This window comes from Tympanuchus pallidicinctus, unplaced genomic scaffold (genome assembly GCF_026119805.1).
Source record: "Tympanuchus pallidicinctus isolate F22 unplaced genomic scaffold, pur_lepc_1.0 scaffold24, whole genome shotgun sequence".
NCBI lineage: Eukaryota > Metazoa > Chordata > Aves > Galliformes > Phasianidae > Tympanuchus > Tympanuchus pallidicinctus.
Genome location: NW_026294741.1, coordinates 9,865,512 through 9,893,200, shown reverse-complemented (window position 1 = coordinate 9,893,200; position 27,689 = coordinate 9,865,512). Strand labels below are relative to the sequence as shown.

At 52.3% G+C, this 27,689-nt stretch overlaps 1 protein-coding gene across 8 annotated transcripts; it reads left to right on the top strand.

The window, feature by feature from the left end:
* Positions 1–86: 86 nt before the first annotated feature.
* Positions 87–27,197, top strand: LOC128083486 (myosin-7-like). Of its 8 annotated transcripts, none has more exons than XM_052688795.1 (46): positions 96–219; positions 1,375–1,481; positions 6,345–6,433; positions 6,988–7,304; positions 7,385–7,490; positions 7,567–7,804; positions 8,401–8,571; positions 11,009–11,055; positions 11,666–11,845; positions 12,510–12,653; positions 14,133–14,289; positions 14,400–14,427; positions 14,518–14,626; positions 14,710–14,802; positions 14,889–14,952; positions 15,060–15,158; positions 15,272–15,375; positions 15,723–15,861; positions 15,956–16,224; positions 16,653–16,823; positions 16,947–17,256; positions 17,352–17,425; positions 17,542–17,629; positions 17,713–17,830; positions 17,914–18,037; positions 18,403–18,539; positions 18,644–18,770; positions 18,887–19,015; positions 19,095–19,337; positions 19,852–20,028; positions 20,113–20,258; positions 20,390–20,480; positions 20,747–21,136; positions 21,234–21,360; positions 21,463–21,581; positions 21,843–22,039; positions 22,120–22,303; positions 22,398–22,563; positions 22,644–22,768; positions 22,861–23,169; positions 23,886–24,089; positions 24,247–24,372; positions 24,514–24,789; positions 25,277–25,372; positions 25,985–26,119; positions 26,207–27,197. In XM_052688795.1, the coding sequence occupies exons 9-46, from the start codon at positions 11,666–11,668 to the stop codon at positions 26,225–26,227; spliced, it is 5,796 nt and encodes a 1,931-aa protein (XP_052544755.1). In that variant the 5' UTR covers positions 96–219; positions 1,375–1,481; positions 6,345–6,433; positions 6,988–7,304; positions 7,385–7,490; positions 7,567–7,804; positions 8,401–8,571; positions 11,009–11,055; the 3' UTR covers positions 26,228–27,197. The 8 variants fall into 8 exon arrangements, with proteins under 8 accessions (XP_052544753.1, XP_052544754.1, XP_052544755.1 ...); XM_052688788.1 differs by having other exon boundaries at positions 8,401–8,775; XM_052688791.1 differs by lacking the exon at positions 6,345–6,433 and having other exon boundaries at positions 7,169–7,304; positions 8,401–8,775.
* Positions 27,198–27,689: the final 492 nt, after the last annotated feature.

Here is a 27,689-nt window from a genome sequence, read left to right as displayed (position 1 = left end):
AGGGAGGGCGGTTCTCGGGTCAGCCAATCAGGAAGGGCGCTGCCAGCCGCGTTGCCATGGAGACGGCATCGCTTTCCGGCGGCGTTGTCGTTAACGGCGCTGCTTTCCGGCAGTGTTGCCGTGGCAGCGGGCAGCCTAAAGTGGAATTTAAATTTGACGCAGTGATCTCTAGAGGTCTTTTCCAACCCCTACAGTTCTGTAACGGGAGCGGACAAAAAGGTGCGGGGATATGGCTTAAGTGGGAGGGGAAAGAGTTAGCGGAAGGCCAAAATGAGAGGCAGGTAGGGGTAGGGGTAAAAATGGAGAGGTTAAAGGAGAGCCTAATTGGGTAAAGTGGAGGAAGGGTCTACAGAAGGAGAGCAGGATGTTGGGGACTGAATTGGGGAGCAAAAGAAGGTGGGAATGGCATGGTCTTAAAATGGGGGAATGCTCCCATGTAGCACTGCTGTACAACTCCCCATATGGATCCCTCTTTTTGTCCTTGTGACCCCCTCCACCCCATAACCACCCTACATCCCCCTCTTTGACCCCATGACCACCCCACCCCATGACACCTAAGAAGTCCTGTGACCCCCATTGCACCTCATCACACCCCGTGACCCAATCAGTTCCTCTTCCTATTCCTCCCTGTAGCCCCTCCACCCCCTTAACTCCAGATCCCACTTCTCCGGCCCCTTCATAGTCCCTGCCTCCCCCTTGCCCCGGGTGTGCCCATGTCCCCATTGTCCTCTGTATCCCTGATACCCGTGTGCCCCATGTCCTGTATGTCATAAAATCACAGAATGGCTCAGGTTGGAAATAATGTCACAGCCCCACTCCTGCTGCGTGCTGGTTTCCTCCCCAGCTCGGGCTGCCCTGGGCCCATCATGGCCTGGGGCACCTCCAGGGATGGGGCACCCACAGCTCTGGGCAGCAGCGCAGCGCCTCACTGCCCTCTGAGTGAAGAATTTCCCCTCACGTCTGATTGATTGTTGAAAATTGTTGAGCCTCAGGTGCTTCCCATGGCCTGCTGTCCATGTCCATCTGGATGCCTCCCTTCCTTCTGCTGCATCCGCTGCACCGCTCGGCTCGGTGTCTGAGGGTGCACTGAATCCCATCATCCACGTCCCTGATAACGCTGTTGAAGAGTACGGGTCCCACAGAGCAGCCTGTGGGACAGCACTCATCCCTGCCTCCACCTGGCGCAGTCATTGACCACAGCCCTCCAGCTGTGACCTTCCAGCCAATTCCTTACCCACCAAACGTCCCGCCCCTCAGACCCGGATCTCTCCAACTTGGAGATAAGGATGTGGTGGGGCACCACAGAATCACAGAATGGCCAGGGTTGGAAGGGACCTCAAGGATCATGAATCTCCAACCCCCTGCCACATGCAGGGCCACCAACCTCCACGTTTAGTGCTAAGCCAGGCTGCCCAGGGCCCCATCAACCTGGCCTTGAACACCTCCAAGGACACCACGTCAAAGGCTTTGCACAAGTCCAGGTAGGTGACATCGGCCGCCCTCCCTTTGCCCACCAAGGTCATCGCTCCATCACTGAAGGCCACCAGGAGGGCCAGCCGTGCTCTGCCCTTGCTGAGGCTGTGCCAGCTGCCTGCGGTCACCTCGTCTCCCCTCTGCCTTAAGGTCTCCTCCGCGGTCCTGCCAGGCACAGAGAGGCTTTAAGATTTGCTGATTGTATCTTCCTTGTGTGTTAGACCAGGCTTGGTCAGGTGGGCTCTGCAGCTGGCTTTGTGTTTGCAGTCATCCCCTTTCCTTTTTACTTGATTCTTTTATCTCTACCAGAGATAAACTGTGGCTTTATTTTGTAGCCATTTTGGGGTTTCACCAATTCTGTCATTTTCCATAAAAAATAATTTACAAACTTCTTCTGGATTTTCCTCATCTTATGCCATTTCTTATCACGATAATGATAAAAATAATGATACATAATTATATAATTTGTTTGGTTTTCTCCCAGTTTTCTTCTCAAGTGCGGGTTTGCGGGGTCATAATTTGCTCAAAATAAATAAAATGTAGTAATTTAACATATTTTTCCCCCAAAATAAGCCCAGGACTGAAAAGCAGTGGGATTGAAGGGAAAGACTAGATGAAAATTGGGGAAATTCAGGAGAAAGATATGGAAACTTAGGGGGAAGTTAGGGAAAATAAGGAACAAGTAGAAGAAACTTGGAGGAAAAATATGAAAAATTTGGCATGTTTGGGAAAATTGGGGTAAAATGAGGTGGTAGTTAGAATAATAACCTGGGAAAAGTGAGAAATTTGGGAAAAATGGGAGAAAATAAGGGAAAAATATTGAAATTTGATGTAAAATGAGTAAAATTTGGGAAAAATGGGGGAAATAAGGTAATGAGGGGAAGTTTGGGAGAATATAGTTTTTTTTCTTTGTAAATTAGGAGAATATTGGGGGAAAATGGAAAATGAAGTAAAAAAAGGAAATTTGGAGGGGAAGTGGGTGAAATTCAAGGGGAAATAAGAGCAACTAAGAGCAAAGCCAGGTGGAATTGGGAAAAGCGGGGGAAATAATGGTAATATTAGGAGAACCTTGGGGGAGATAAGGGAAGAGTGGGTAAATTGGTCAAAAATAAAAGAAAAATATCGGGGAAATTAAGGAGAAAGAGGGAAAACAAGGAAATTAGCGGGAAAAGCGGAAAAACGAGTGAAACTGGAAGGAAATTTGGGGAAGAACCAGGGAAATGAGGACAAATGCAGAAAGTTAGTGGGAAACGAAGGAAAACCTGGGGAAACGCGGGGGAAGGTGCAGAAACTTGGGGAGAAAAGCAGCAGCCGGAGGGGCGCCAGGGTGTCCCATGTGGCCGTATAAGGGCAGCAGCTGCTCGGCTTGGGGGAGGAGTCCTAAAAATAGGGACAAGGACAGGGACGAAGGCAGCCCGCCCCACCTCCACCTGCCCTTTGTCCGTCCGCGATCCTTTCGCCTGCCGTCATCCATCCCATAATAGCCGGAGGGAGTGGGCGGGGGGCCGCGTGTGGACTTTGTCCTTGTCTGTAGATCCCACAGAGTTCTGTGGCATTCCAAGGGTCTTACAGGGTCCTATGGGGCGGGAGGGGAAAGGGGGGGGGGTGGTGTGGGATTCTGTAGGAACCCATGGCTCCTCTGGGGTGCTATGGAGCTTGAGGAGCCCCTAAGGGATCCCGTGGGTGCTATAAGGTCCTACAGGGCTCTGTGGGGCTGGGTATGGGGCTGTGGTGGTGCTGGGGAGGTCTTATAGGATCCGGTAGGATCCTATGGGGAGCTATGTGGTCGGGGGAACTGAGGGATTGTATTGGGATGCGGGGCTCATATGAGGTCGAGGGAGTTCTATGGAATTTCTGTAGGGCAGAGGGTCCCTAGGAGGCAGGGAGATCCCTATGTGGTCCTATAGGGCTGGGGGTCTCCCTATGGATGCCTATGGGGCAGGGGTCTGAGGGAGGAGGTGGATGTCAGATGCTGTCTGGCCACACCTCCTAGATGATTTATAACTTTTTGGGGAAGGGGGGGAGATAAAAGAAGTCCCCATAATCAGAAGCAACTGAGCCTGGGCAGGTGGGAGTTGGGAATGAGGAGCACTGGAAGGGGACTGAGTTTGTCTGTAGGGGAACTGGAAAGGAATGGGAGAAACTGGGAGGGGATATGGGGAAACTGAGAGGGACTGGGAGGGTCGATAGGGAGAATGGGAGGGACTGGTTGGGACTGGGAGGGGATGTGAGGAAACTGGCAAGGACTGGGATGGAACTGGGAGCACTGGGGGTTCTGTAGGGGGATAGTGGGAGGAGATATGGGGGGATATGGAGGAATCGGGAGGGGGATGGGAGGGAACTAGGAGTGGGTATGGGGGGGAAACTGGGAAGGGATTGGGAGGGTCCGTAGGTGAACTGGGTTGGGACTGGAATATACTGGGATGCATTGATGAGCTCATGCTGTTTTTCTGGACCTGGATTCACTGAATGAGGACAAAAAGGTGAGGGAGGGACTGGAAGCATTGGTGTCCAACTAGTGTCCAGCTCGTGTCTTACTGGTCTTGATAACATTGCGGTGCCTTACTGGTTCCTTACATGTCTTACAGGTGCCTTGCTGATGTTAGTGTTGCTAATCTTACTGGCAGTAGTAGTACTGGTATCTTACTGTTGTCCTTCTGGTACCTTAATGGTGTCCCACTGGTGTGAATGGTGTCCCACTGATGCCTTACAGGAGTCGCTGATGCCTTACAGTTTTAATAGTGTCTTAGTGGTGCCTTACTGGTGTTCTGCTGATCTCAGTGGTGTCACAGTGGTGTCCTTCTAGTCTTAGTGGTGTTCTGTTGGGCTTAATGGTGTCCTACTGGAGCCTTAGTAGTGTTTGTGTTACTGGTGCCTTGCTGGTTTAGTACTGACTTAATGGTGTCCTGATGGTGCCTCACTGGTGTTAGTTGGACTGGTTTCTTATTTGTGACTTACTGGTGTGACTGATGCCTTACTGGTGTGCAGGCTGGCGTACAGGTGTACAGGCCACCATACCAGCCCTACCCTCCGAGCTGGCCAAGTTCTTGGAGGCCACACAATGCCTGTGGTGTCAGAGCAGGAGCACTTGGCAGCACAGACACGGCCCTTCAACCTCGAGTGCGACATCTCCATCCCTGACAAGCATGAGGAGCTCATCAGGGCCACTGTCGTGTCCTGTAGTGGCACCAATGTCACCATGCAGACCGAGCATGGGCAAGGTGGGCTGCCAAAAATAGTGAAAATTAGTCCTGAAGTGGTCCAGATTACCCCCAAAATGGCATCTGGAATCATCCCAAGATGGTGTCCGGAGTCACCCCAAAAAGGTGGTCTGTATTGCCCTCAGAATTGCCCAAATTACTCCCCAAATGGCCTGCATTGCCACAGAAAAATGGCAGCTAGACTCATATCAAAATGGCCCAGATCATCCTCAAAATGGCAGGCTGAATTACCCCCAAGATGGTCCAAATCACCCCCAAAATGATGCAGATAGGCCCCAAACAGTGGGTGGAATCATCCCAAAATGGTGTCCACTCATCAAAAAATGGCTGCACAAATCACCCTCAAATGCCTACGGTACCCCTAAAGGCCCAAAGGCAGCCCAAAATGTCTCCTTCATCACCCATGGGACTCCAAGACCCCAGACACCTCCTCCATCACCCATAGGACATCTGGCCCCCAAACCTTCTTCTCCAAAATCCAATTGGACACCTAGAACCCAAAATATCTTATCTGAAATCACAAAGGACACCCTGGCTCTATAGGACACCCAGATCCCAAAACACCTTCTATACCACCAGCTGACACTGAGAACCCAAATACCTCTTCCATCACCCATGGGACATCTGGAACCCAAAATATCTTCTCCATCACCCAAGAGCCAACTAGAATCCAAACCATACTCTCCAAAATCCTGTAGGACACCTATAATACCTCTTCATCATACAACTTCCATCACCTTTGGGGCACCTAGAACCCCAAATACCTTCTCTGAAATCCCCAGGACATTTTCTGGCCCTGTAGTGGCCCTATATGCACATTATGGCTTCCTCCCTAAGCAGATGGTGACAGTCAGGGAGGACCAAATCATGCAGCAGAACCCCCTGAAATCCGACTTCATCGAGGACATGGCCGTGGTGACATTCCTCCATGAGGCTGTTGTCCTCTACAACCCCAAGGAGTGCTTTGACTCCTGGATGATTTGCATGCGTCTTCCAAGTAGCCTCTGGGGTGACCCCACAGCCTACAGGGCTGCTCCAACATCTGTACAGTGACCTCACAACCTGTAGGGTAGAAGGAATTTGGTGACTTCTCCATGAAGATCTGGGTGGTCACCTTGTGCCCGTAGGGTTTGAGGCACATAGAATGTGGTGGTTTTCCTCCAGAGTTCTTTGGTCACCTAGAACTGGGAGGTCCCACTGGGCCACCTCGAATAGGCACATCCCATCTGAAAACCCTTTGGGCTGCCTAGAATCAAGGGTACTACCTGATGTCCCTGACCCACATCCCCTTCTCCAGACCTACTTGGGGCCATTCTGCATTACCATCAAGCCATACAAGTGGCTTCTTCTCTACAGTGCTGAGGTGGTGGCTGCCTAATGGGGCAAGAAGCAGAGCAAAGCTCCTTCTCACATCTTCTCCATCTTGTACAGCACCTACCAGAATACACTAATGGGTAGGGACTTCCTCTGGGACATCCCCAGCCCCATAACTTTGTCCCCATCCCTTCTTTGGGGCTTGGTTTGTGGCAGAGCTTTGGGGCCTTCTTGTCTCACCAGATCAGGAGAACCCATCCATCCTTACCGTGTGAGTCCAACCTCATGCTTGTAGGTTTAACCCCACCCTCAGTCCATGACACCATCCCTGTCCAGGTGGGGAAGATGGTCAACATCAAGAGGGTATCTTGCCATCGTCACTGCCGTCAGCAACCGTGGAACGAGGGACACAAAGACATGGCAAGGTGAGAACACCAAGGGGACATCTCAGGTTCTGGCCTCCACCTGGCTATCCGTCCAGCCCTTTCTGTAAAGAAGTGTTTCCTGACATCCAACCTAAATTTACCCTGGTGCAACTTGAGGCCATTTCCCCTCATCCTGTCATCAGTGAGAAGAGACCAACCCCACTCTGCTGTAAGCACCTTTCAGATACTGGAAGAGAGCAGTCAGGTCTCCCCTCAGCCTCCTTTTCCTCAGACCAAACAGCCCCACTTCCCTCAGTTGCTCCTCGTAGGCCATATTCTCCAAGCCCTTTATAAGCCTTGCTGCCCTTCTTTGGGCCTGCTGCAGCACCTCCATGTCTTTTCTGTACTGAGGTGCCCAAAGCTGAACACAGAACTTGAGGTGAGGCCTCACCAGTGCTGAGTTCATTTGAAGGCTGAAAGGATCCACCACATCTTCTACCAGATCCTCTCCAACAAGAAGCCTGAGCTTTTGGGTGAGATTCTCTCTCATCCTACTGGTGGACAAGCATCCCCAAAATGATTTTGGCTTTCTCAACTCCCTTGTCTCCTTGCAGACACGATGCTGGTGACCAACAACCCTGTGACTGTCTTTGTATCCCAAGGAGAGACCATGGTGGCATCCATTGATGATGGCAAAGAGCTGTTTGCCACAGACATGAGTTGGAGGACTACAGACAGTGTGGGGAGCTGCCAGCAGAAGATCCCATCCCAGATTTTCCCCATTTCTCTCTATAGAGTGCTTTCAGTGTGTCAGACTTTACCCCAGAGGAAAACTCCATCTGCAAGCTGATGGGCACCATGCTGCTCTTCAGCAACGTGAAATTCAAGGAGAAACAGTGGGAGGAACAAACAGAGCCAGGTGGCACTGAAGGTGAGGTCAGTCAGGTGGTGAAGGAAATAGAGTGAGCCCCATGGCTTCCTATCTTCATCTCCTGTCCCCTGTGTTCTCAGAGGTGGACAAATCAACCTACCTAATGGCTCTGAACTCAGCCAACCATGCCACCCCTGAGTGAGAGTGGGCAACAAGTATGTCTCCAAGGAGCAGAGGGTCCAGCAGGTAAAGACAATGTCCTTCTATCCACCCTCTTTTTGAGGACATCATGAGTCCTGTGTCACCATGGTCCCTCCTCCAGGTGATCTACTCCAGTGGGGCTCTGGCCAAGGCCGTCTATGAAAAGATGTTCAACTGGATGGTGGTTAGGATCACCAGCTCACTGGAGACCAAACAGCCTCATCAGTACTTCACTGGTGTCCTGGACTTTTCTCCCTTGAGATCTTCAGTGTGAGGCCCTGGGAAGCTGCTATGGGGCTGAGCAATTTGGGAGAGACTGGGGACCATGAGTTGACCATGAGTTCTTCACTATGAGAGTGGTGAGCTGCCCAGATTGGTTTTGGAAACCCCGTCCCTGGAGTGTTCAAGGCCAGGTTGGCTGGGGCCCTGGGCAGCTTGGTCTGGTATTAAATGAAGAGGCTGGTGGCTCTGCCTGTGGCGGAGGTGCCTGGAGATTCATGATCCTTGAGGTCCCTTCCAACCCAGGCCATTCTGTGATTCTGTGACCCCACAGTAGGCGTTGAGTCGACTAGGTTGAACCTGTTGGATGTTATGTTGGCAGCACAGGGTATTCAGCTGACTTTGTTGATCCCACTGAGCACTCGGCCCCATTGGGTCTCAGGTTGACCTCACTGCTCCCTTTGGATATCACATTGAACCTACTGTATCTCCAGTAGACTCCATTAGCCCCACTGGGCGTTGTATTATGTTCTTTGGGTCTCATGTTAACTATGGATTCCACTAAGCACTGTGCAGAGCGCTCTGAGGATTGAGTTGATGCCATTGATCCCACTGGGTGTTCTGGTGATCCCCTTGGGTGTTCAGACGACCCTACTGATATTAATGGATGTCAGTTGACCCCAGTGACCCCACTGGGCATCAAGTCAACTTCACTGTCTGGCCCTTCTCTCCCCAGTTCAACAGCTTTGAGCAGCTCTGCATCATCTCCACCAATGAGAAGCTGCAGCAGTTCTTCAACCACCACATGTTTGTGCTGGAGCAGGAAGAGTACAAGAAGGAGGGCATTGAGTGGGAGTTCATTGATTTTGGCATGGCCCTGCAGGCCTGCATTAGTCTCACCGAGAAGGTACTGCCTCTCCCAGGGCATTTTGGGGTGCTTTTCTACTTGGAGCTTGCCAGGAACCTTAAAAGCGGTCACTTGGGTGGTGCTTGGTGTCCTCTGTGGGCAGCAAGGTTTTCCTCTCAGCAGCCCGTGGGGATCATGTCCATCCTGGAGGAGGAGTGCATGTTCCCCAGGCTTCAGACATGATCTTCAAGGCCAAACTTTGGGGTGAGGAGGTGATAGGAAGTGATGTGAAGGAATAAACTGAAGAGAATGGAGAAAATGGAGAAAAGGGGGGAGAAATTGGAAAAACTAGAAAAAAATGATGGAAGGGTGGAGAATTGGGTGGAGAATTGTAGAAATCAGAGAAATTTAAGAAATTGATGGATGGATGGAGAAATTGGATGAAGATTCAGGTGGGAAAATTAGAGAAAGGGATGGTTGAGAAGATGGATAAATGGAAGAGTAGAGATGGATGGCTGGGTTGGGACACAGAATGGGGAAGCGTGAATGGACAGAATGATGCTGAGATGGCTGCAAGGATGATGGGACTGAGGGAGAAAGAAGATGGATGGGTGGGAAAGAGTAGATGAAGGATTGCTGGGTAGATAGGAAAAGCCTGGGTGGATGGATGGGCGGCTGGATGGATTTTTGGGCCGGTGGATGGATAGTGGTGGATGGCCAAGTTCCGCAAGGCGCAGCACCAGCTGGATGAGGCAGAGGAACGTGCCGAAGTGGCCCGAGCCCTGACCTCCGTCCAGTACCTTTTGTACCCCCAAAGTCCCCCGCTTTCAATCAGTAAATACCTTCAAGCAGCAGCAGCTGTTTGCATGGTGTGGGGAAGGGCTTGGTATGGGGCAAGGCTTGGTGTGATGCTGCCCCACGGCACAGTGGGGTTGTGGTGGGAGCTGCAGGAGATGGAATGTGGTCAGGAGCAGTCGTTGACCTCCGGGCTGTCCTGCCGTGCCATTTGGGTGGCCTCATGTGAACCTCAGCTGGCTGTGCAGCGCTACAGGGTGCTACAGGGCATTATGCATCCCTATAGGCTTCTCTGTGTCCCTGTTGGTCCCCTGTTGCTCCCTATGTGTCTCTCTGGGGTCTCTTTGGTTCTCTATGGGTCTTGTGGGTCCCCACCCCCCACTGGCCACCAACGTGGCCCCACCCCCAGGAATTTGGCACTTGCCAAGGACAAAGAGGAGACAAAGAGGCGGAGGTGGGGCTGGGCGATAAGGAGGCCAGAAATAGCCCCATCCCTGCCCCCCTGTCAGCAATGCAAGGTGGCAGACATGGTGTGTTCCAGAGGTCCACAGGGACCCTTAGAACTCCACTGCTCCCCATAGAGCCCCATGCGTCCCATACACACCCGGAGTGAGAGCTAAGAGGCAGAGCCTGTTGGGCAGAGCTTGCTCCCTGTGTCACTTGTAGGGCTTGCAGTAGGTTCTATGGGGCAGGGCCTGTGGGTCTAGGTTTTGGGCACAGGGGGAGCATAGTGGGGCAGAGCCTATGGGGCAGATAAGGTTCTGTGGAGCAGAGCTTATAGGTAGAGCAGAAGCTTATGGGGCAGGGCTTATAAAGTACAGCTGTGGGGCACAGCATGGGAATATAGGGCAGGATGGGATTGACGAGGCACAGTGGGAGCTGTGGAGCAGAGGGGGTTCTGTAGGGAAGGATGGGATCTGTGGGGCAGAGGCAGTTCTATGTGAGAGAAGGAGAGTTGTGGGGCAGAGGGAGTTCTGTGGGATAGAATGGGAACTATTGGGCAGAGTGTGTTCTTTGGGACGGAGCATGGTGCCTGGATTCCTTATGGGCTCTGTCGGGCGCAATGGGGCAGGTTCCCCCCCCCATCTCCCCATCTCCCCCTACCCTCCTCCCTCCCATCCCCCCCTCCCCCATCACCCCTAACTGTCCCCTCCCCACCCTCCCCATCTATCCCCCCCTCCCTCCCACATCCCCCCTCCCCCTCCTCCTCCTTCCCCCCTCCTCCCTCCCCTCACCCTCTTCCAGGAATTTTTTAGGGGAGACAGAAGTAGGCGGGGTGGGGCGGGGGAAAGCTCATAAAAGCCGTGGGGCAGCAGCAGGCTTGGCGTGGGGCAGGCAGAGGTGGGGAGATGGGGAGAGATGGGGAGCACTTTGTGATCTACGGGGCAGCAGGGAGATATGTGAGATGTGGGGATATGGGGAGCTGTGGGTCACAAGGGGGCTATGAGGTGCCCCATAGGGATGTGGAGGATGTGGAGCTCTATGAGCCATGGATGTGAGGGATATGCGGTTATGGGCTATGAGGTGTGTGGAGATCTATGAGTAGTGGAATATGGGAGGATGTGGGAATCCACCGGACAAGGGGATATGGGGACCTATGGGGCAGGGGGATGTGGCAGGATGTGGAAATCTATGGGGCAGGGGAATGTGGGGATCTATGGGGTGCAGGGAGGAGCTGTGGGTAACAGTCTTTCTCCTCCAGCACTACAGATCTGTTCCTGTTTCCTGTGTCAGAGCCAGAGACTGAAGGTACAGGGCTGATGTGGGGCTGGGGGACACAGTAGGGCAAGGGGCCACTATGGGGCATGGGAATGGTATGAGGCAGGGGAGCGCTTTGGGGCAGGACAAGGCTCTATGGGGTGGCATGAATGCTATGGGGCAGAGGGGAGAGGCTGGGGGGAGGGGGGAGCATCACTTTGCTATGGGGCACTGTGCATTGCTATGGAGCTCATACATTGCTATGGGGTGCTGCTCTTTCAATGTGGCCCTGTGTGTCAACGAGGCCCTGCCCATTGCTATGGGTCTCATGGATGTCTACGGGGCCCCTACGTTTCTGTGGGGCACTATGCATGTCTATGGGGCTCATACATTGCTATGGGGCACTGTGGATTGCTGTGGGGTCCCTGCATTTCTGTTGGGCTCACACATGTCTATGGGTCACAGCTCATTTCTATGGGTCTCAGATATCTATGCAACAGTCTGCGTGTGGGGGGCTCATGCATGTCTGTGAGGCACCCCTTATCTCTGTGGCGCCCATGCATTTCTATGGAGCCCATGTATCCCTGTGGGTCACTGTACCCCGTGACAATGTCACCGGGATGCTGTCGCTGTGATGACATCACTGTCACCATGCCCACAGATGGAGGCAGCGCTGGGTGTGGCTGCCCCCTTCCTGCGTGCCCCCGAGGGGTCCCGTCCAACCCCACCAGCTGACACTCGAGGGCTCTGCTTCGTGCCCCACCCCCAGCTTGAGTTCGTCCGTGGCCGCATCACCGCCCGGGCAGGGAATGGGGTCACCGTCACCACGGAGATGGGGGAGGTGAGAGCGGGAATGGTGGGGGCGGGGGTTCGTGAGGTGCGGTCGTGGGGATTGGCGGAGCCGGTCGATGGGAGCAGCGCGGGTTGATTCAGTGTGGTCAGTGGAAGTCAGAGGGGGGGCGTCAATGGAGGCGAGCCAGTGAGGGTCAGTGGGATTCGGTGAGTCAGTGGGGTGGGGTCGATCAATGGTAGTAAATGGGGTGAATGCAGCGGGGCCGGAGGCGTGGGGTCGATAGAGAGTGGTGGGAGAGAAAGGGTTACTGTGGGCGTTTGGGATGAAAAGGAGAGATTTGAGTAAAAGTTCAGCTTGGACAATTTGGAAAAGAAAGCCTTATTGGTGGATTTGGGGTGGAAAGGATTGATTTGGGAGATTTGAGGTTTAAAGAGATAATGTTGAGATTTGGGGAAAAAAAAAAAAAAGAAAGGATTTGGTGGGGCTTGGGGTGAAAAAAGCTATCTTAGGGGACACTTAAAATGGCAAATATGATGTAGTGGAGTGAATAAAAAAATGTGCTTTGGGGGGATACCTTAGTGTGACAAAGCTGAATTTGAGGGGATTTGGTGCTGAAAAGGGGGAGTTTGGTGAGATCTGGGGTGGAAAAGTTAAACTTGGGATTTTGACTTGAAGAAGTTGCATTTGGGGGATTCTTGGGATCTCTCTGCAGACCCTGACAGTGCCTGAGGCCGACGTGCACCCCCAAAACCCCCCAAAATTTGACCGCATTGAGGACATGGCCATGCTGACGTTCCTTCATGAGCCCGCCGTTCTCTACAATCTCAAGGAGCGCTATGCTTCCTGGATGATATATGTGAGCCTTTCCAGCAGCCCCTGTGGTGGGCCCACAGCTAAGGGGGTGACCCCATAGCCTATAGAGCAGCCTCAAATCTGTAAGGTGGCCCCACAGCCTAAAAGATGCAGGAGCATTGTGGTTTCTTCATGAAGATCTGGGTGGTCACCTTGTGCCCATGGGACTTGAGGCACCAATATGTCGTGGTTTTCCTCCAGAGTTCTTTGGTCACCTAGAACTGGGATGTCCCATCTCCAGTCCCATTGGGCCACCTAGAATAGGCACATCCCATCTCAAACACTTTGGACCACCTAGAACCAGTCCCATTGGGTCACCTCAAACTGTGATTTCCAGATCCCATTGAGCCACCTAGTACTGGGACAACCCATTTACAGACTACATGGGATACCTAGAACCAACATCTTAAGACCACTGTAGAATTGGGATGTCACAGAATCACAGAATGGCCAGGGCTGGAAGGGACCTCAAGGATCACGAATCTCCAACCCCCTGTCACATGCAGGGTCACCAATCTCCTCATTTAATACCAGCCCAGGCTGCCCAGGGTCCCATCCAACCTGGCCTTGAACACCTCCAGGGATGGATGGGGCATCACAGCCTCTCTGGGCAGCTGTTCCAGCACCTCTTAACTCACTCCGTAAAGAACTTCCTCCTGACATCCAACCTCAATCTTCCCTCCCTCAATTTCAGACCATTTCCCCTTGTCCTGCTGTTATCTACCCTTTCAAAGAGTTGACTCCCCTCCTGTTTGTAGGCTCCCTTTAGGTACTGAAAAGGCTGCAATGAGGCCACCCCGCAGCCTTCTTTTCTCCAGGTTGAACAAGCCCAGCTCCCTCAGCCTGTCTTTGTAGAGGAGGTGCTCCAGTCCCTTGAATGTCCCATTTGAAGACCTCTTTAGATACATAGAACTGTGATTTCCGGATCCCATTAAGCCACTTAGAACAGATATATCCCGTCTTTATTCCCCTTCTAACAACTAAGTGGAAATTTCAAGACCCTTTGTGTCATCTAGAATTGGGACATCCCATTTGCAGAGTCCTCGGATTAGCTAGAACTAAGATGTCAAGAACACAAGGCCATCTGGAATTGGGATGTTGTGTGTCTAGACCCTTTGAGACACCCACAAACAAAGTTTACAGGCCTGTTCTGTTGACCAGAACTGGAATGTCACATCCTTTCTCCCCTTGGAACATCTAGAACTGAGATTACCAGACCTTTTGGGCCACACAGAAGTGGGACTTCCCATCTCAAAATCACTTGGGCATCCTAGAAGTGAAGTGTTCCATCTTGAGACCCTTTGGTACATCTAGAAGCAAAATCTCAAGATCCCTTGGGCCACCTAAAACTGGGACAACCTATTTTACAGACTGTGTGGGCTACCTAGAACTGTGACATCCCCTCTCCAGACCCATAGAGTCACCAAGAACCCCTTCTAGTGTGATGACATTTCATGATCCTGTCCCATGTCCCCTTCTCCAGACCTACTCGGGGCTCTTTTGTGTCACCGTCAACCCATACAAGTGGCTTCCGGTCTACAATGCTGAGGTGGTGGCTGCCTACCGGGGCAAGAAGCGGACTGAGGTCCCACCCCATATCTTCTCCATCTCAGATAATGCATACCAGAACATGCTGACAGGTAGGGACCTCAAACTAGCAAATTTCATCACCAAAAAATGGGCCCATAGCTAAAGCCTGGTCTTTCTTCATGTTAGTGGGTCTACCGTCTCTTATGTCTTCTCCCTGCAGATCGTGAGAACCAGTCCATCCTCATCACGTAAGTCCCAGCTCCATGGTGCTGGAGGGGTGGGAGGGCAGCGCTGCCCTATAGTGCCCCACACATCTCACCACTGCCCCATGGCTTCAGTGGAGAATCCGGTGCGGGGAAGACTGTTAACACAAAGAGGGTCATCCAGTACTTTGCCAGCATTGCTGCCATTGGTGACCGCAAAAAGGAGGTAGCAAATAGCAGCAAGGTGGGTCCTCTGGCCATACTGTCTTAGCATGCCACACTTGTGGAGCTGCTTGTTCCCTTCCACTGATCTCCACTCACCACCAGGGGACCCTGGAGGATCAAATCATCCAGGCCAACCCTGCCTTGGAGGCCTTCGGCAACGCCAAGACTGTCCGCAATGACAACTCTTCTCGATTTGTGAGTGAGGAGGATGTTGGGTGGGATCTATGGCACAGAGTTGGGAATCTATGGGGCGGAGAAATCTCATGCTGCTGTTCTTATAGGGGAAGTTCATCCGAATCCACTTTGGGGCTACTGGGAAGTTGGCATCAGCCGATATCGAGACTTGTGAGTGGCTTTGGGGATGCATCTTTGAGCCGTCATGCCAACCCTCCATCAGTCTTATCCGTCTTCTCATCCCATCCACCTCAAAACCTTCTCCCCGTCCTCCCCAGACCTCCTGGAGAAGTCCCGAGTCATCTTCCAGCTGAAGGCTGAGCGGAACTACCACATCTTCTACCAGATCCTCTCCAACAAGAAGCCTGAGCTTCTGGGTGAGTTGGGTCTTCTTTCATCCTCTCTTTTTCTACTCATTTTTTGAGGCAATTGAGGACCGCATGGGTTATTTTGTGTCTTTTTCCCTCTTTCCTGCCCCACCACTGAGCAGAGATGCTACTTATCACCAACAACCCTTATGACTACAGTTACGTCTCCCAAGGAGAGGTGACTGTGGCCTCCATTGATGACTCGGAAGAGCTGTTGGCAACCGATGTAAGCAGATGGAGGAGTCCTCAGACAGAGAAGATCGTGGGTGGATGAATCAATGGATGAATGACTGGATCATGAGATTAAGGAAACTATGTGTTGTTGGGGCCTGAAATGGATGAATGATTCTTTAGATGGATGGTTGGATCTTTAAATGGATGAGTGCGTGGATGGATGAGTCTTCAGATGGATGAATGACATTTTAGACGGTTAAATAGGTCATGGGTAGATGAGACTGTCTAACAAATAAGAAGACTGGGACAGACAGACACACAGCCACATGATGTCTGTGCCCTCAGCACAGTGCTGGGGGGATATCAGGCCCTCTCTGACTCCCTCTGTTCACCCTACAGAGTGCTTTCGATGTCCTGGGCTTCACTGCTGAGGAGAAGGCTGGTGTTTACAAGCTGACGGGCGCCATCATGCACTTCGGCAATATGAAGTTCAAGCAGAAGCAACGGGAGGAGCAGGCGGAGCCAGACGGCACCGAAGGTTCGTGGGATCACATAGTTTGGGGTCCCCCAGCTCCCTCCAAGACGTGGAGGAGGCGGGGCCTGACTCATGTTCTCTTCTCCTTGATGGGAAGATGCCGACAAGTCGGCTTACCTGATGGGGCTAAACTCAGCCGACCTCCTCAAGGGGCTGTGCCATCCCCGGGTGAAGGTGGGCAATGAGTATGTCACCAAGGGACAGAGCGTCCAGCAAGTCTACTACTCTATTGGGGCTCTGGCCAAGGCCGTCTATGAGAAAATGTTCAACTGGATGGTGGTCAGGATCAACAACTCACTGGAGACCAAACAGCCTCGTCAATACTTCATTGGTGTCCTGGATATTGCTGGCTTCGAGATCTTCGATGTGAGGCTGTGGGAGAGCACCATGGCTGCTTTTGGGTGGTGGGCTGATGCAGCTGGGCATAGGATTGACATCCTTAAGAGTCGCATTGAACTTCGGTGGGAACGTGGTGCTGCTGGGTGCTGTGTTTCCCCCCCGCTGAGTGGTGACGACCTCCCCACTGGGCATTACACGGACACTGTTGGGTTTCCTGTTGACTTTGCTGGATCTCCAATCCATTCTATTGCTCCTGTGGGGTGTTATGTTAACCATAACGGGTCTGTAGTTAACTCCTCTGGTCCTACTGAGCATTTCATTGACCCCCTTGGGTTTTCTGATGACCCCACTGTATCTTCAGTTGACCCTATTGACTCCATTCAGCCTTGTGTTGACCCATTGGGTCACACATTGGGTGTTACATTGACCACATTAACTGTCTTTTCTCTCCCCAGTTCAACAGCTTTGAGCAGCTCTGTATTAACTTCACCAATGAGAAGCTGCAGCAGTTCTTCAACCACCACATGTTTGTGCTGGAGCAGGAAGAGTACAAGAAGGAGGGCATCGAATGGGAGTTCATTGATTTTGGCATGGACCTCCAGGCCTGCATTGATCTAATTGAGAAGGTACTTCCTCTCCCAGGGCATTTTGGGGTGCTTTTCCATTGGAAGCTTGCCAGGGACCTGAAAAGTGATCACTTGGATGGTGCTTGGTGTACTCCATGGCCAACGAAGTCCTCTCCTTGGCAGCCCATGGGGATCATGTCCATCCTGGAGGAGGAGTGCATGTTCCCCAAAGCTTCAGACATGACCTTCAAGGCCAAACTCTTTGACAACCACTTGGGCAAATCAGCCAATTTTGGGAAACCCAGGAATGTCAAAGGGAAGGCAGAAGCCCACTTCTCACTCATCCACTACGCGGGCACAGTGGACTACAATATTATCGGTTGGTTGGAAAAGAACAAGGATCCCCTCAATGAGACAGTGGTGGGGCTCTACCAGAAGTCATCCCTCAAGCTGCTGGCCAGTCTCTTCTCCAACTATGCTGGGGCAGATGCTGGTGAGTGGATGGATGGGCATGGTTGGATGACGGATGGGGAAGATCTACTCCTGGCAGTTCTCTCCTTGCTTACCTTACCCTTCTCCTTTCCCCAGGTGGTGACAGTGGAAAGGGGAAAGGAGCCAAGAAGAAAGGTTCCTCCTTCCAGACTGTCTCAGCCCTGCACCGGGTGAGTGCCCCATGGAGAGGACAGGCTATGGGGCAGAGGCGAGACTACCTCACCACAGGGTCTTCTTGGTCCTCCCCTTTAGCCCATTGGTTTCAGCCTCTTCTCACCTCCTCCAGGAGAACCTCAACAAGCTGATGGCCAACCTCAAGACAACCCATCCCCACTTTGTCCGCTGCCTCATCCCTAATGAGAGGAAGGAGCCAGGTGAGGGGGTGGAGACTAAAGAGGTTGTGGCAGTGGGTATGGCTAAAGGCTCACCCCACCCATTTTTACCCCCTACCTGACAGGTGTGATGGACAACCCACTGGTGATGCATCAGCTCCGCTGCAATGGGGTGCTAGAGGGCATCCGCATCTGCCGCAAGGGTTTCCCCAACCGCATCCTCTATGGGGACTTCCGCCAACGGTGGAGACAGCATGACAGGGGTATTGGGGATATGGGGATGGGCTTTGAGCTCATTTTGGGTTCTCTTTTCCTGCCATACCTAGGTACCGTATCCTGAACCCCACAGCCATCCCTGAGGGGCAATTCATTGACAGCCGCAAGGGCGCAGAGAAGCTCCTGGGATCCCTTGACATTGACCATAACCAGTACAAATTTGGGCACACCAAGGTGAGGTCCATCCATACATCAAATCATCAGTCTGTCCTGGCAACCAACACTTCTATCCATCCAGTCCAACCCAATATCCAACTCTTCCATCCAACCCTTCCACCCTATCCAATGTCCAGCCCTTCCATTCAGTCCAATGTCCAGCCCTTCAATCCATTCTCCAACTCTTCCACATCTAACGCAACACAACCATTGATACTTCCATCCAACTCATCTGACATTCTTTCCATGCAGCCCGTCCACCAACACTTCCAGGCAGATCTTCCATCCAATTCAATCTCCAGCCCTTCCATCCAACCCAATCCCACCCATTCCACCTATCTCCTGCTCCATCCTCTTCTCAACCTCCTCCTTCCTCTTCCAAGGTCTTCTTCAAGGCTGGGCTGCTGGGGCTGTTGGAGGAGATGCGGGATGAGCGCCTCTCCCTCATCATCACCCGCATCCAGGCTCAAGCCCGGGGCCAGCTCATGCGCATTGAGTTCAAGAAGATTCTGGAGCGCCGGTGAGATGGGGATAGCTCCTCCTAGCAAGGATGGAGCTCTCATGTGACCCAGCTCCATTATGTAGGGCTTGGGTGGTGGCATCATCTGAGTGTCCCCATCATAGGGATGCACTCTTGGTAATCCAGTGGAACATCCGGGCCTTCATGGGGGTGAAGAACTGGCCATGGATGAAGCTCTACTTCAAGATCAAGCCCCTGCTGAAGAGCGCTGAGACTGAGAAGGAGATGCAGGTGAGAGGACATCACAAAACCATCATGGTGTGGGCCACCAAGGACATGGTTAGGGTGGGGCTAATGAGTGGTGGAACCATTTGCTATTGCTACTGGTCTCCTGTGCCCTGATGCAGACAATGAAGGAGGAATTTGGGCATCTGAAGGAAGCCTTGGAGAAGTCAGAGGCACGTCGGAAGGAACTGGAGGAGAAGATGGTTTCCATGCTGCAGGAGAAGAATGACCTCCAGTTGCAAGTGCAGGCCGTGCGTGATGGAGATGTCCCAGCCCCACAGACTCCCTTCTTCCTTCCCTCCTGCTCCCACCAATGTGTCCCCTTCATAGGAACAAGACAATCTCGCTGATGCTGAGGAGCGCTGTGATCAGCTGATCAAGAACAAGATCCAGCTGGAGGCCAAAGTGAAGGAGATGACAGAGAGGCTAGAGGAAGAAGAAGAGATGAATGCCGAGCTGACAGCCAAGAAGAGGAAGCTTGAGGATGAGTGTTCAGAGCTTAAGAAGGACATTGATGACCTGGAGCTGTCTTTGGCCAAGGTGGAGAAGGAGAAACATGCCACAGAGAACAAGGTGAAGTGGTTGGGGTGAGAAGACCCAAGGATGGTTGGGTTGGGTTGGTAAGTCCCAGGGTATTTCAGTTAGGTTGGATTGAGATGACCCAAAATTAGTTGGGTTGGGTTGAGAATACGTAAGGAGAGTAGTGTTGAATTGAGAAAACCTAGAGGTTGTTGAGTTGCACTGAGCAGACCTAACGGTAGTTTGATTGGCTTGAGAAAACCGAAGGGTGGCTGGGTTGGATTGAGAAGACCCAAAAGTTGTTGAGTTGGGTTGAGAAACTCCAAGACGGTTTCGATTGGATTAAGAAGACCCAAGGGTGGCTGGGTTGGATTTGACCCAAAGATGGTTTAGTTGCATTGAGATGAGATGTAAGTTGGTAGGTTTGGGTTGAGAAGAGCCAAGGGTGATTGGCTGGGTTCTCCTGTATCACTTTAGATTCAGCTTGACCATGAGTAAGGACAACCTCTTCCTGTCTCTGATCTACCTTTGGCATCATGATGGAGGCCTGATGTTTCTCACCATGCAGGTCAAGAACCTTACAGAGGAGATGGCCGGGCTGGATGAGAACATCACCAAGCTGACCAAAGAGAAGAAGACCCTTCAGGAGTCTCACCAGCAAACCCTGGATGACCTGCAGGCTGAGGAAGACAAGGTCAACACTTTGGCGAAGGCCAAAGTGAAGCTGGAACAGCAAGTGGATGATGTGAGTCCTGTTTCTCCTGTCAGAAAACATCCTTCTAGAGTGGGTTTTTTTGTCAGCTGATGGAGGTTTCTGCACTGTCTGCAGCTGGAGAGCTCACTGGAACAGGAGAAGAAGATACGGATGGACCTGGAGCGAGCCAAGAGGAAGCTGGAAGGTGACTTGAAGCTAGCTCAGGAGAGTGTTATGGACCTGGAGAATGACAAGCAGCAGCTGGAGGAGAGGCTGAAAAAGTAGGGAACTGCCCACCACCTCTTCCGTCCCTTTGTCTCTTACCCATAATCCTGCTCTTCTGTGAGAACCTCACTGGAGACTGCTCTTCTGTGAGAACCTGGGGCTATGATTGGTGTTTCTTCTCTTCCAGGAAAGACTTTGAACTCAACACACTCAACACTCGAATTGAGGATGAGCAAGCGATTGCTGCTCAGCTCCAGAAGAAGCTGAAAGAGCTTCAGGTCAGGCTGAGGTGGAGTTGAAGAGTTGTTGTTGTTCTGTTGAGCTCTGTTGGGTTGGGTTGAATTGGTTTGGGTAGAGGTGTCTCCAGTTGGGTGGATTGGGCTGAAGAATCTCCATTGAGTAGGGTTGGGTTCAAGACTCTCCATCAGATTGGATTTGAAGAATATGCAACGGGTTGAGTTGGGTTGAAGAGTCTCCAACTGGCTGAGTGGAAGTGTTGGGCCAAGGGAAGCCCTGCGATGTTCTACCTGTCCATGGGCTACAGGCACGGATTGAGGAGCTGGAGGAGGAACTAGAGGCGGAGCGGACGGGCCGGGCTAAGGTGGAGAAGCTGCGCTCAGAGCTGCTGCAGGAACTGGAGGAGACCAGTGAGCGGCTGGAGGAGGCAGGCGGTGCCACTTCGGTGCAGCTTGAGCTTAACAAGAAGCGGGAAGCTGAATTCCAGAAGCTACGGAGGGACCTGGAGGAGGCCACATTGCAGCACGAGGCCACGGCTGCCGCACTGCGCAAGAAGCACGCCGACAGTGTGGCTGAGCTGAGTGAGCAGCTCGACAACCTGCAGCGTGTCAAGCAGAAACTGGAGAAGGAGAAGAGTGAGCTCAGGCTGGAGCTGGATGACGTCAGCTCCAACACGGAGCAGCTCATCAAGGCCAAGGTAGGAGACTGGGGCCTCAACTGCAAAGATCAACATGAGGCTAGATGGGATAGCTCTTCTTCCACTCTTCACTTGCATCTCCCCTTCCTTCCCCTAGGCCACCCTGGAGAAGATGTGCCGCACCATGGAGGACCAGATGAATGAGCACCGCAGCAAGTTGGAGGAGGCTCAGCGCACTGTCACTGACCTCAGCACCCAGCGAGCCAAGCTCCAGACAGAGAATAGTGAGTGCCTCAATCACCTCTCACCCAACTGCTGGCCTTAGGGTCTGTGAGGTGGCTCTGGGAGTCTCTTCAGCAATGATAACCCCTCTTTGTACTCCTTAGGCGAGCTCTCAAGGCAGCTGGAGGAGAAGGAAGCTTTCATCAACCAGCTGACGCGAGGGAAACTCACCTACACTCAGCAGCTGGAGGACCTCAAGAGGCAGCTGGAGGAGGAGGCCAAGGTATGTCCTTGTTGGAGAGGTTGGTAGGGCTGGAGGTTTAGGGTGCGAAACACCACGATGTTAAGAGTGAGGAATGAGATTGAGGAGCTCAGTTGAGTTGGCTGGAGTCAAAGAGGTTGAGTTAGGATGGGTTGAGTTTCTTTGGGTTCAGTTAGTCTAAGGAATACCTGACTGCTTTAAGCTGATGAACAACACCACTTAATGAGTTGGAGCATCTCAAGATGTCCCCAGTTAACACAGCTCATCTTCTCCTTACCCTAGGCCAAGAACGCGTTGGCCCACGCCCTCCAATCAGCCCAGCATGACTGTGACCTGCTGCGAGAGCAGTACGAGGAGGAGATGGAGGCCAAGGCGGAGCTCCAGCGTGCTCTCTCCAAGGCCAACTCTGAGGTGGCCCAATGGAGGACCAAGTACGAGACTGACGCCATCCAACGCACTGAGGAGCTGGAGGAGGCCAAGTGAGTCATCTTCCATGGACATAGAGGCTCTTCAAGGAGTCAGAAAGGCCATGCGTGGTTTATGTCCATCCATCTGGTAGGAAGAAGCTGGCACAACGACTTCAGGAAGCTGAGGAGGCTGTGGAGGCGGTCAATGCCAAGTGCTCCTCCTTGGAAAAGACCAAGCACCGGCTGCAAAATGAGATTGAGGACTTGATGGCGGATGTAGAGAGGTCAAATGCAGCAGCTGCTGCTCTGGACAAGAAGCAGAGGAACTTTGACAAGGTCAGGGCACCAGAATATGGTAAGGGTTCAGAGGAGGAGAAGGTTCTCCATGGAGGAAGAGGTTATAAGCAATGTCCTGCTGGTGTCCTCATAGATCTTGTCAGAATGGAAGCAGAAGTTTGAGGAGTCGCAAACAGAGCTGGAGGCATCACAGAAGGAGGCTAGGTCCCTCAGCACTGAGCTCTTCAAGCTGAGGAATGCCTACGAGGAATCACTGGAGCACCTGGAGACCTTCAAGAGGGAGAATAAGAACCTCCAAGGTGAGACCATGGCATCCACCTGGCCACTCCAATGTTATCCATCTATTTCTACATGGTCTGATGGATTCTTATCCATGCAGAGGAGATCTCGGACCTCACAGAGCAGCTGGGAGCCAGCCAAAAATCCATCCATGAGCTGGAGAAAGTCCGGAAGCAACTGGATGCCGAGAAGCTGGAGCTGCAAGCAGCACTGGAGGAGGCAGAGGTGAGCCAAGCTCTATAACCACCTGCCCCATATATCTCCATGTGTCCTCCTGGTGTCCTCTTTGGCCACCAGTGTTTTCCTGTTCTCCGCAGGCATCTCTCGAGCATGAGGAGGGGAAAATCCTGAGGGCCCAGCTAGAGTTTAATCAAGTGAAGGCTGACTATGAACGCAAGCTTGCTGAGAAGGATGAGGAGATGGAGCAAGCCAAACGCAACCACCTACGGGTGGTGGACTCACTGCAGACCTCACTGGATGCAGAGACACGAAGCCGAAATGAAGCCCTGAGGCTGAAGAAGAAGATGGAGGGTGACCTCAATGAGATGGAGATCCAGCTGAGTCATGCCAACCGTACGGCAGCTGAGGCCCAGAAGCAAGTCAAGGCACTGCAGGGCTATCTCAAGGTACGCATAGGACTGCTGACCCATCAGGAATTAATGGGCCAAGATCTCCATTTGGACAATAGGTGGCACAAGTTTGCTATTGGGTGCTAGTATGATTGGTTTTAGGTTGCCATTGGGTGACCATCAGCTGGCTGATGGGTGGCCAGTGAGTGCCATAGGGAAGCTGCTGTGTGACCATTGAGTGCCTATTGAGTGGCCATTGAGTGCCTGTTAGATATTCATTTACTGGCTGATGGATGGCCATTAGGTAGCTGTTGTCTGTCCACTGGGTGGAAACTAAGATGCCATTGGGTAACCACTAAGTGGCCTTTGAGTGGTTGCTAATGAGTGGGCATTTGCTAGCTGAGGGACAGCCATTGGTTGGAATTTGGCTTGCCTGCTGGGTACTCATTGGAAAGCCCAGTGTAGCTGTTGGATGCCTGTTGAGTGCCTGTTGGGTAGCCATTGATTGCCTATTGGGTAGCTGTTGAGTGGCCATTGGGTGGCTATCCGGTGACCCTTGGGTAGCCATGGGAGGCCATTGTATGCTTGTTTGGTGGCCACTGAGTGCTGACTAGGCATCTATTGTGTGGACAGTGGGTGATCACTGCATGGCAATTGGGTAGCCATTGGGTGATCCTTACATGGCCATTGGGTGGCACAAGATGGCTGTTGGGTGTGTGTTCACCCAATTCCCACCTCTCTACTCATGCTCCTCCCACCACGTTGCCTTGCAGGACACCCAATTACAGCTGGATGATGCTGTACGAGCTAATGAGGACCTGAAAGAGAATATTGCCATTGTGGAGCGGAGGAACAACCTCCTCCAGTCAGAGCTGGAGGAGCTGCGGGCTATGGTGGAGCAGAGCGAGAGGGCTCGCAAATTGGCTGAGCAGGAACTGATTGAGGCCAGTGAGCGGGTCCAGCTTCTCCACTCCCAGGTGAGGACACTGATGAAGACAGCCTTGCATCTCCTAAAATCCCATTGGAGAGAGGCAAGAGATAGAGCATTAAGACAGAACATTCCACTGGAGGGCAGAAAGACCTAGGAACTCCCATTGGAGAACAGCAGGTGATTTCCGTGCTCCTCTCTTCCAGAACACCAGCCTCATCAACCAGAAGAAGAAGATGGAGGTCGACATCTCCCAGCTGCAGACAGAGGTGGAAGAAGCCATCCAGGAGTGCCGGAATGCCGAGGAAAAAGCCAAGAAGGCCATCACTGATGTGAGTGTCATGGTGGGCTTGGTTGAGGGACCAAGGACACCCTCAGTCATTCTCCTACCAATGGGATCAGTGAACCAATGGGACTCCCCACATTCCTCCATCTCTCCATGCCCTCCTTGGTGTCTCATCTCCCTTGCCTAGGCGGCCATGATGGCAGAGGAGCTGAAGAAGGAGCAGGACACAAGTGCCCACTTGGAGAGGATGAAGAAGAACATGGAGCAGACTGTCAAGGACCTCCAGCTGAGGCTGGACGAGGCTGAGCAGCTGGCCCTCAAGGGAGGCAAGAAGCAGCTGCAGAAGTTGGAGGTTCGGGTGCGGGAGCTGGAGAATGAGCTGGAGGCCGAGCAGAAGCGCAACGCTGAGAGCATCAAGGGACTCCGCAAGTCAGAGAGGCGTGTCAAGGAGCTCAGCTACCAGGTGGGACATCACAGTAGAGCTAGTGGCCAAAAAGGCATGAATGACCTGGAACATCACCCACTCTATGTTCACATAGATGCTGCATGACCTGGAATGCCGTTGACCTGTTGGCTTTAGGGAAACGCATGCCCTACAGCGTGGTTGACCTGGTAGCAATGGGGATGAGTGACCTAGGACATGGTTGACCTGTTAGCTGTAGGGGCAGGGATGATTTAAAGCACAGACCTGGTGGTCACAGGGACATGGGTGACCTAGAACATCATGGCCAGTGGACACTGATGACCACGGCCATCTGCTGCCTCTGTGTCCAATCACATACAAGCTTGTAGGGAGGACACACCCCTCACAAGAACACCTCTAAATAATCTCCAGTTTTAATTGCCACCATGGTAAACCTAAAACATTGCCACCTAAAACATGGAGATCTATGAGAGGCTGTGGGACCTGGACCGACGGTCTCCCACCTTGGTGTTCCCCCTTCCCCCAGACAGAGGAGGACCGGAAGAACATGGTGAGGCTGCAGGACCTGGTGGACAAGCTGCAGCTGAAGGTGAAGGCCTATAAGAGGCAGGCAGAGGAGGCGGTGAGTTCAGTGGGGAGGAAGAGGAAAACAGGAGGGAGAAATTAGGAAAAATGGAGAAATAGATGGAGAAATTGGAGAAACTAGAAAAAACGATTTATGAATGGCTGGAGAAAAGGTTAGAGAAATGGATGAATGGACAGATGTATTGGGTGGAGAACTAGGTGGAGAAATTGTAGAAATCAGAGAAATTTGAGAAACTGATTGATGGATGGAGAAATTGGAGGAGAATGCCTGAAGAAATTGGAGAAGATGAAGAAATGTAGAAATGGAGAAAATGATTGATGGATGGATGGAGATATCGGATGAAGATATAGGTGGAAAAATTGGAGAAAGGGGTGGTTGAGAAGACGGATAAATGGAAGAGTAGAGATGGATGGCTGGGTTGGGACACAGAATGGGGAAGCGTGAATGGACAGAATGATGCTGAGATGGCTGCAAGGATGATGGGACTGAGGGAGAAAGAAGATGGATGGGTGGGAAAGAGTAGATGAAGGATTGCTGGGTAGATAGGAAAAGCCTGGGTGGATGGATGGGCGGCTGGATGGATTTTTGGGCCAGTGGATGGATAGGTGATACGACAGCTGCCAAGATGGCCACTGCCTCACCCCACAGGAAGAGCAGGCCAACTCCAACCTGGCCAAGTTCCGCAAGGTGCAGCACGAGCTGGATGAGGCAGAGGAACGTGCCGACATGGCTGAGTCCCAGGTTAACAAGCTGCGGGCACGGAGCCGTGACATTGGCGCCAAGGTGGGTTGCTGCCCCATGTCCCTGCCCCAGCTTCACCCAATATCTGTCATGTGCCTCATCACCTCCCTCCATCTTCTCTCCCAATAGAAAGGACTCAATGAGGAATGAAAGCCCCAGATGCTCTGCCTTCCGGCCCCAACCTCTGACCAATTCCCTTTGGATCTCCCAGCTCTCCTGCTTTCAGCCAATAAAAATTGTTGAGCAGCAGCAGCTGCATGTGTGGGGCAGGGCTTGGTGTGGGATAGGGCTTAGTGTGGGTAGCGCAATGGGTTGGTGTGGGAGCCATGGAGATGGAGAGTGGCCATGAGTGTGAGATGGCCACTCAGGCTATCCCACAATGCCATGCATTTTGTCTCATGGTGAGTGAACCTCAACGCAACTGGCTGTGGGGAACTATGGGTTGCTACAGCACAGTATGTTCCCCTATGCACTTCTATGGGTCCCTGCAGGTCCCTGTGTGACAGTGTGTCATTATCGCTCCCATATGGGTCTCTATTTGTTCCCTTTGGCTCCCTGTGGTTCTTATATGGCTCTATTGGGTTCTATGACTCTGTGTGATGTTCTTGTGGTTCTCTATGGGTGCTGTGGGTTCTGCCTCTGACAGACTGTGGGAACGGACCACCCCCGTGGCCCCACCCCAGGAATTTGTCACTTGCCAAGGACAAAGAAGAGACAAAGAGGCAGAGGTGGGGCCAGGTGATAAGGAGGTCAGAAATAGCCCCATCCTTCTCCTCCTGTCTGCAGCGGGAAGTGGTGGCTATGGTGTGTACTGTAGAGCCCCATAGGGATCCACAGAACCCATTGCTTAGAGGCAAAGCAGAAGCTTACGGGGCATAGCTTACAGGGCAAAGCTGTGGGGGTTATGGGACAGAGCTTATAGGGCAGAGGTGGCTCTATTGGACACAATGGGTGCTGTCGGGAGAACTGGGAAACATAGGGCAGAGTGTGGCATCTATGTGACACAATTTCATGTAGGTTTCTCCAAAAGTAATGCTTCCTGGGTATTTTCATGGAAACGACACCAGATACAAAGAGCACAATAACACTATTTAATAAAGCAACATCGTCACCATCATTAGCCAATTTGCACAGATTGGCTCATCCAGACGCTCTTCATTTTGTGGTGTGACAGCTCTGCACGGCTCTCTGGAACATGGCATGTCTGTCACATCACCGTCCCGCTGCTGAAATGCACCACCCACCCTTCACTGTGTTCACAGCCATTTGCTGGTCTCCATCAACATTCAGCAAGCATCGGTGACTGTCAGTGCGTGCGATTCTTTCCTCACAGGAATTCAATTATGCCCCTTTGCTCCATCTGCACTTTTGTGAGTTCTGTCAGACTGCCCCTCTGCTGCCAGATGTCACACAGCAACAGCACAAAGCGGGGCACTGGTGGGAAGGTTCAACCTCCACTGCCATAGCTCAAGGGACCCTGCAAGAGGCCAGAATCACAGCCAAGAGCACCAGAGGCATCAGGGCCAGAATTCAGGCGTTAGGGCTTAGGGGCTTAGCAGCTAAGAGAGAAGATTTTAGGGATAGATTTCTGAAGAGACTGGCCGAGAGGCCT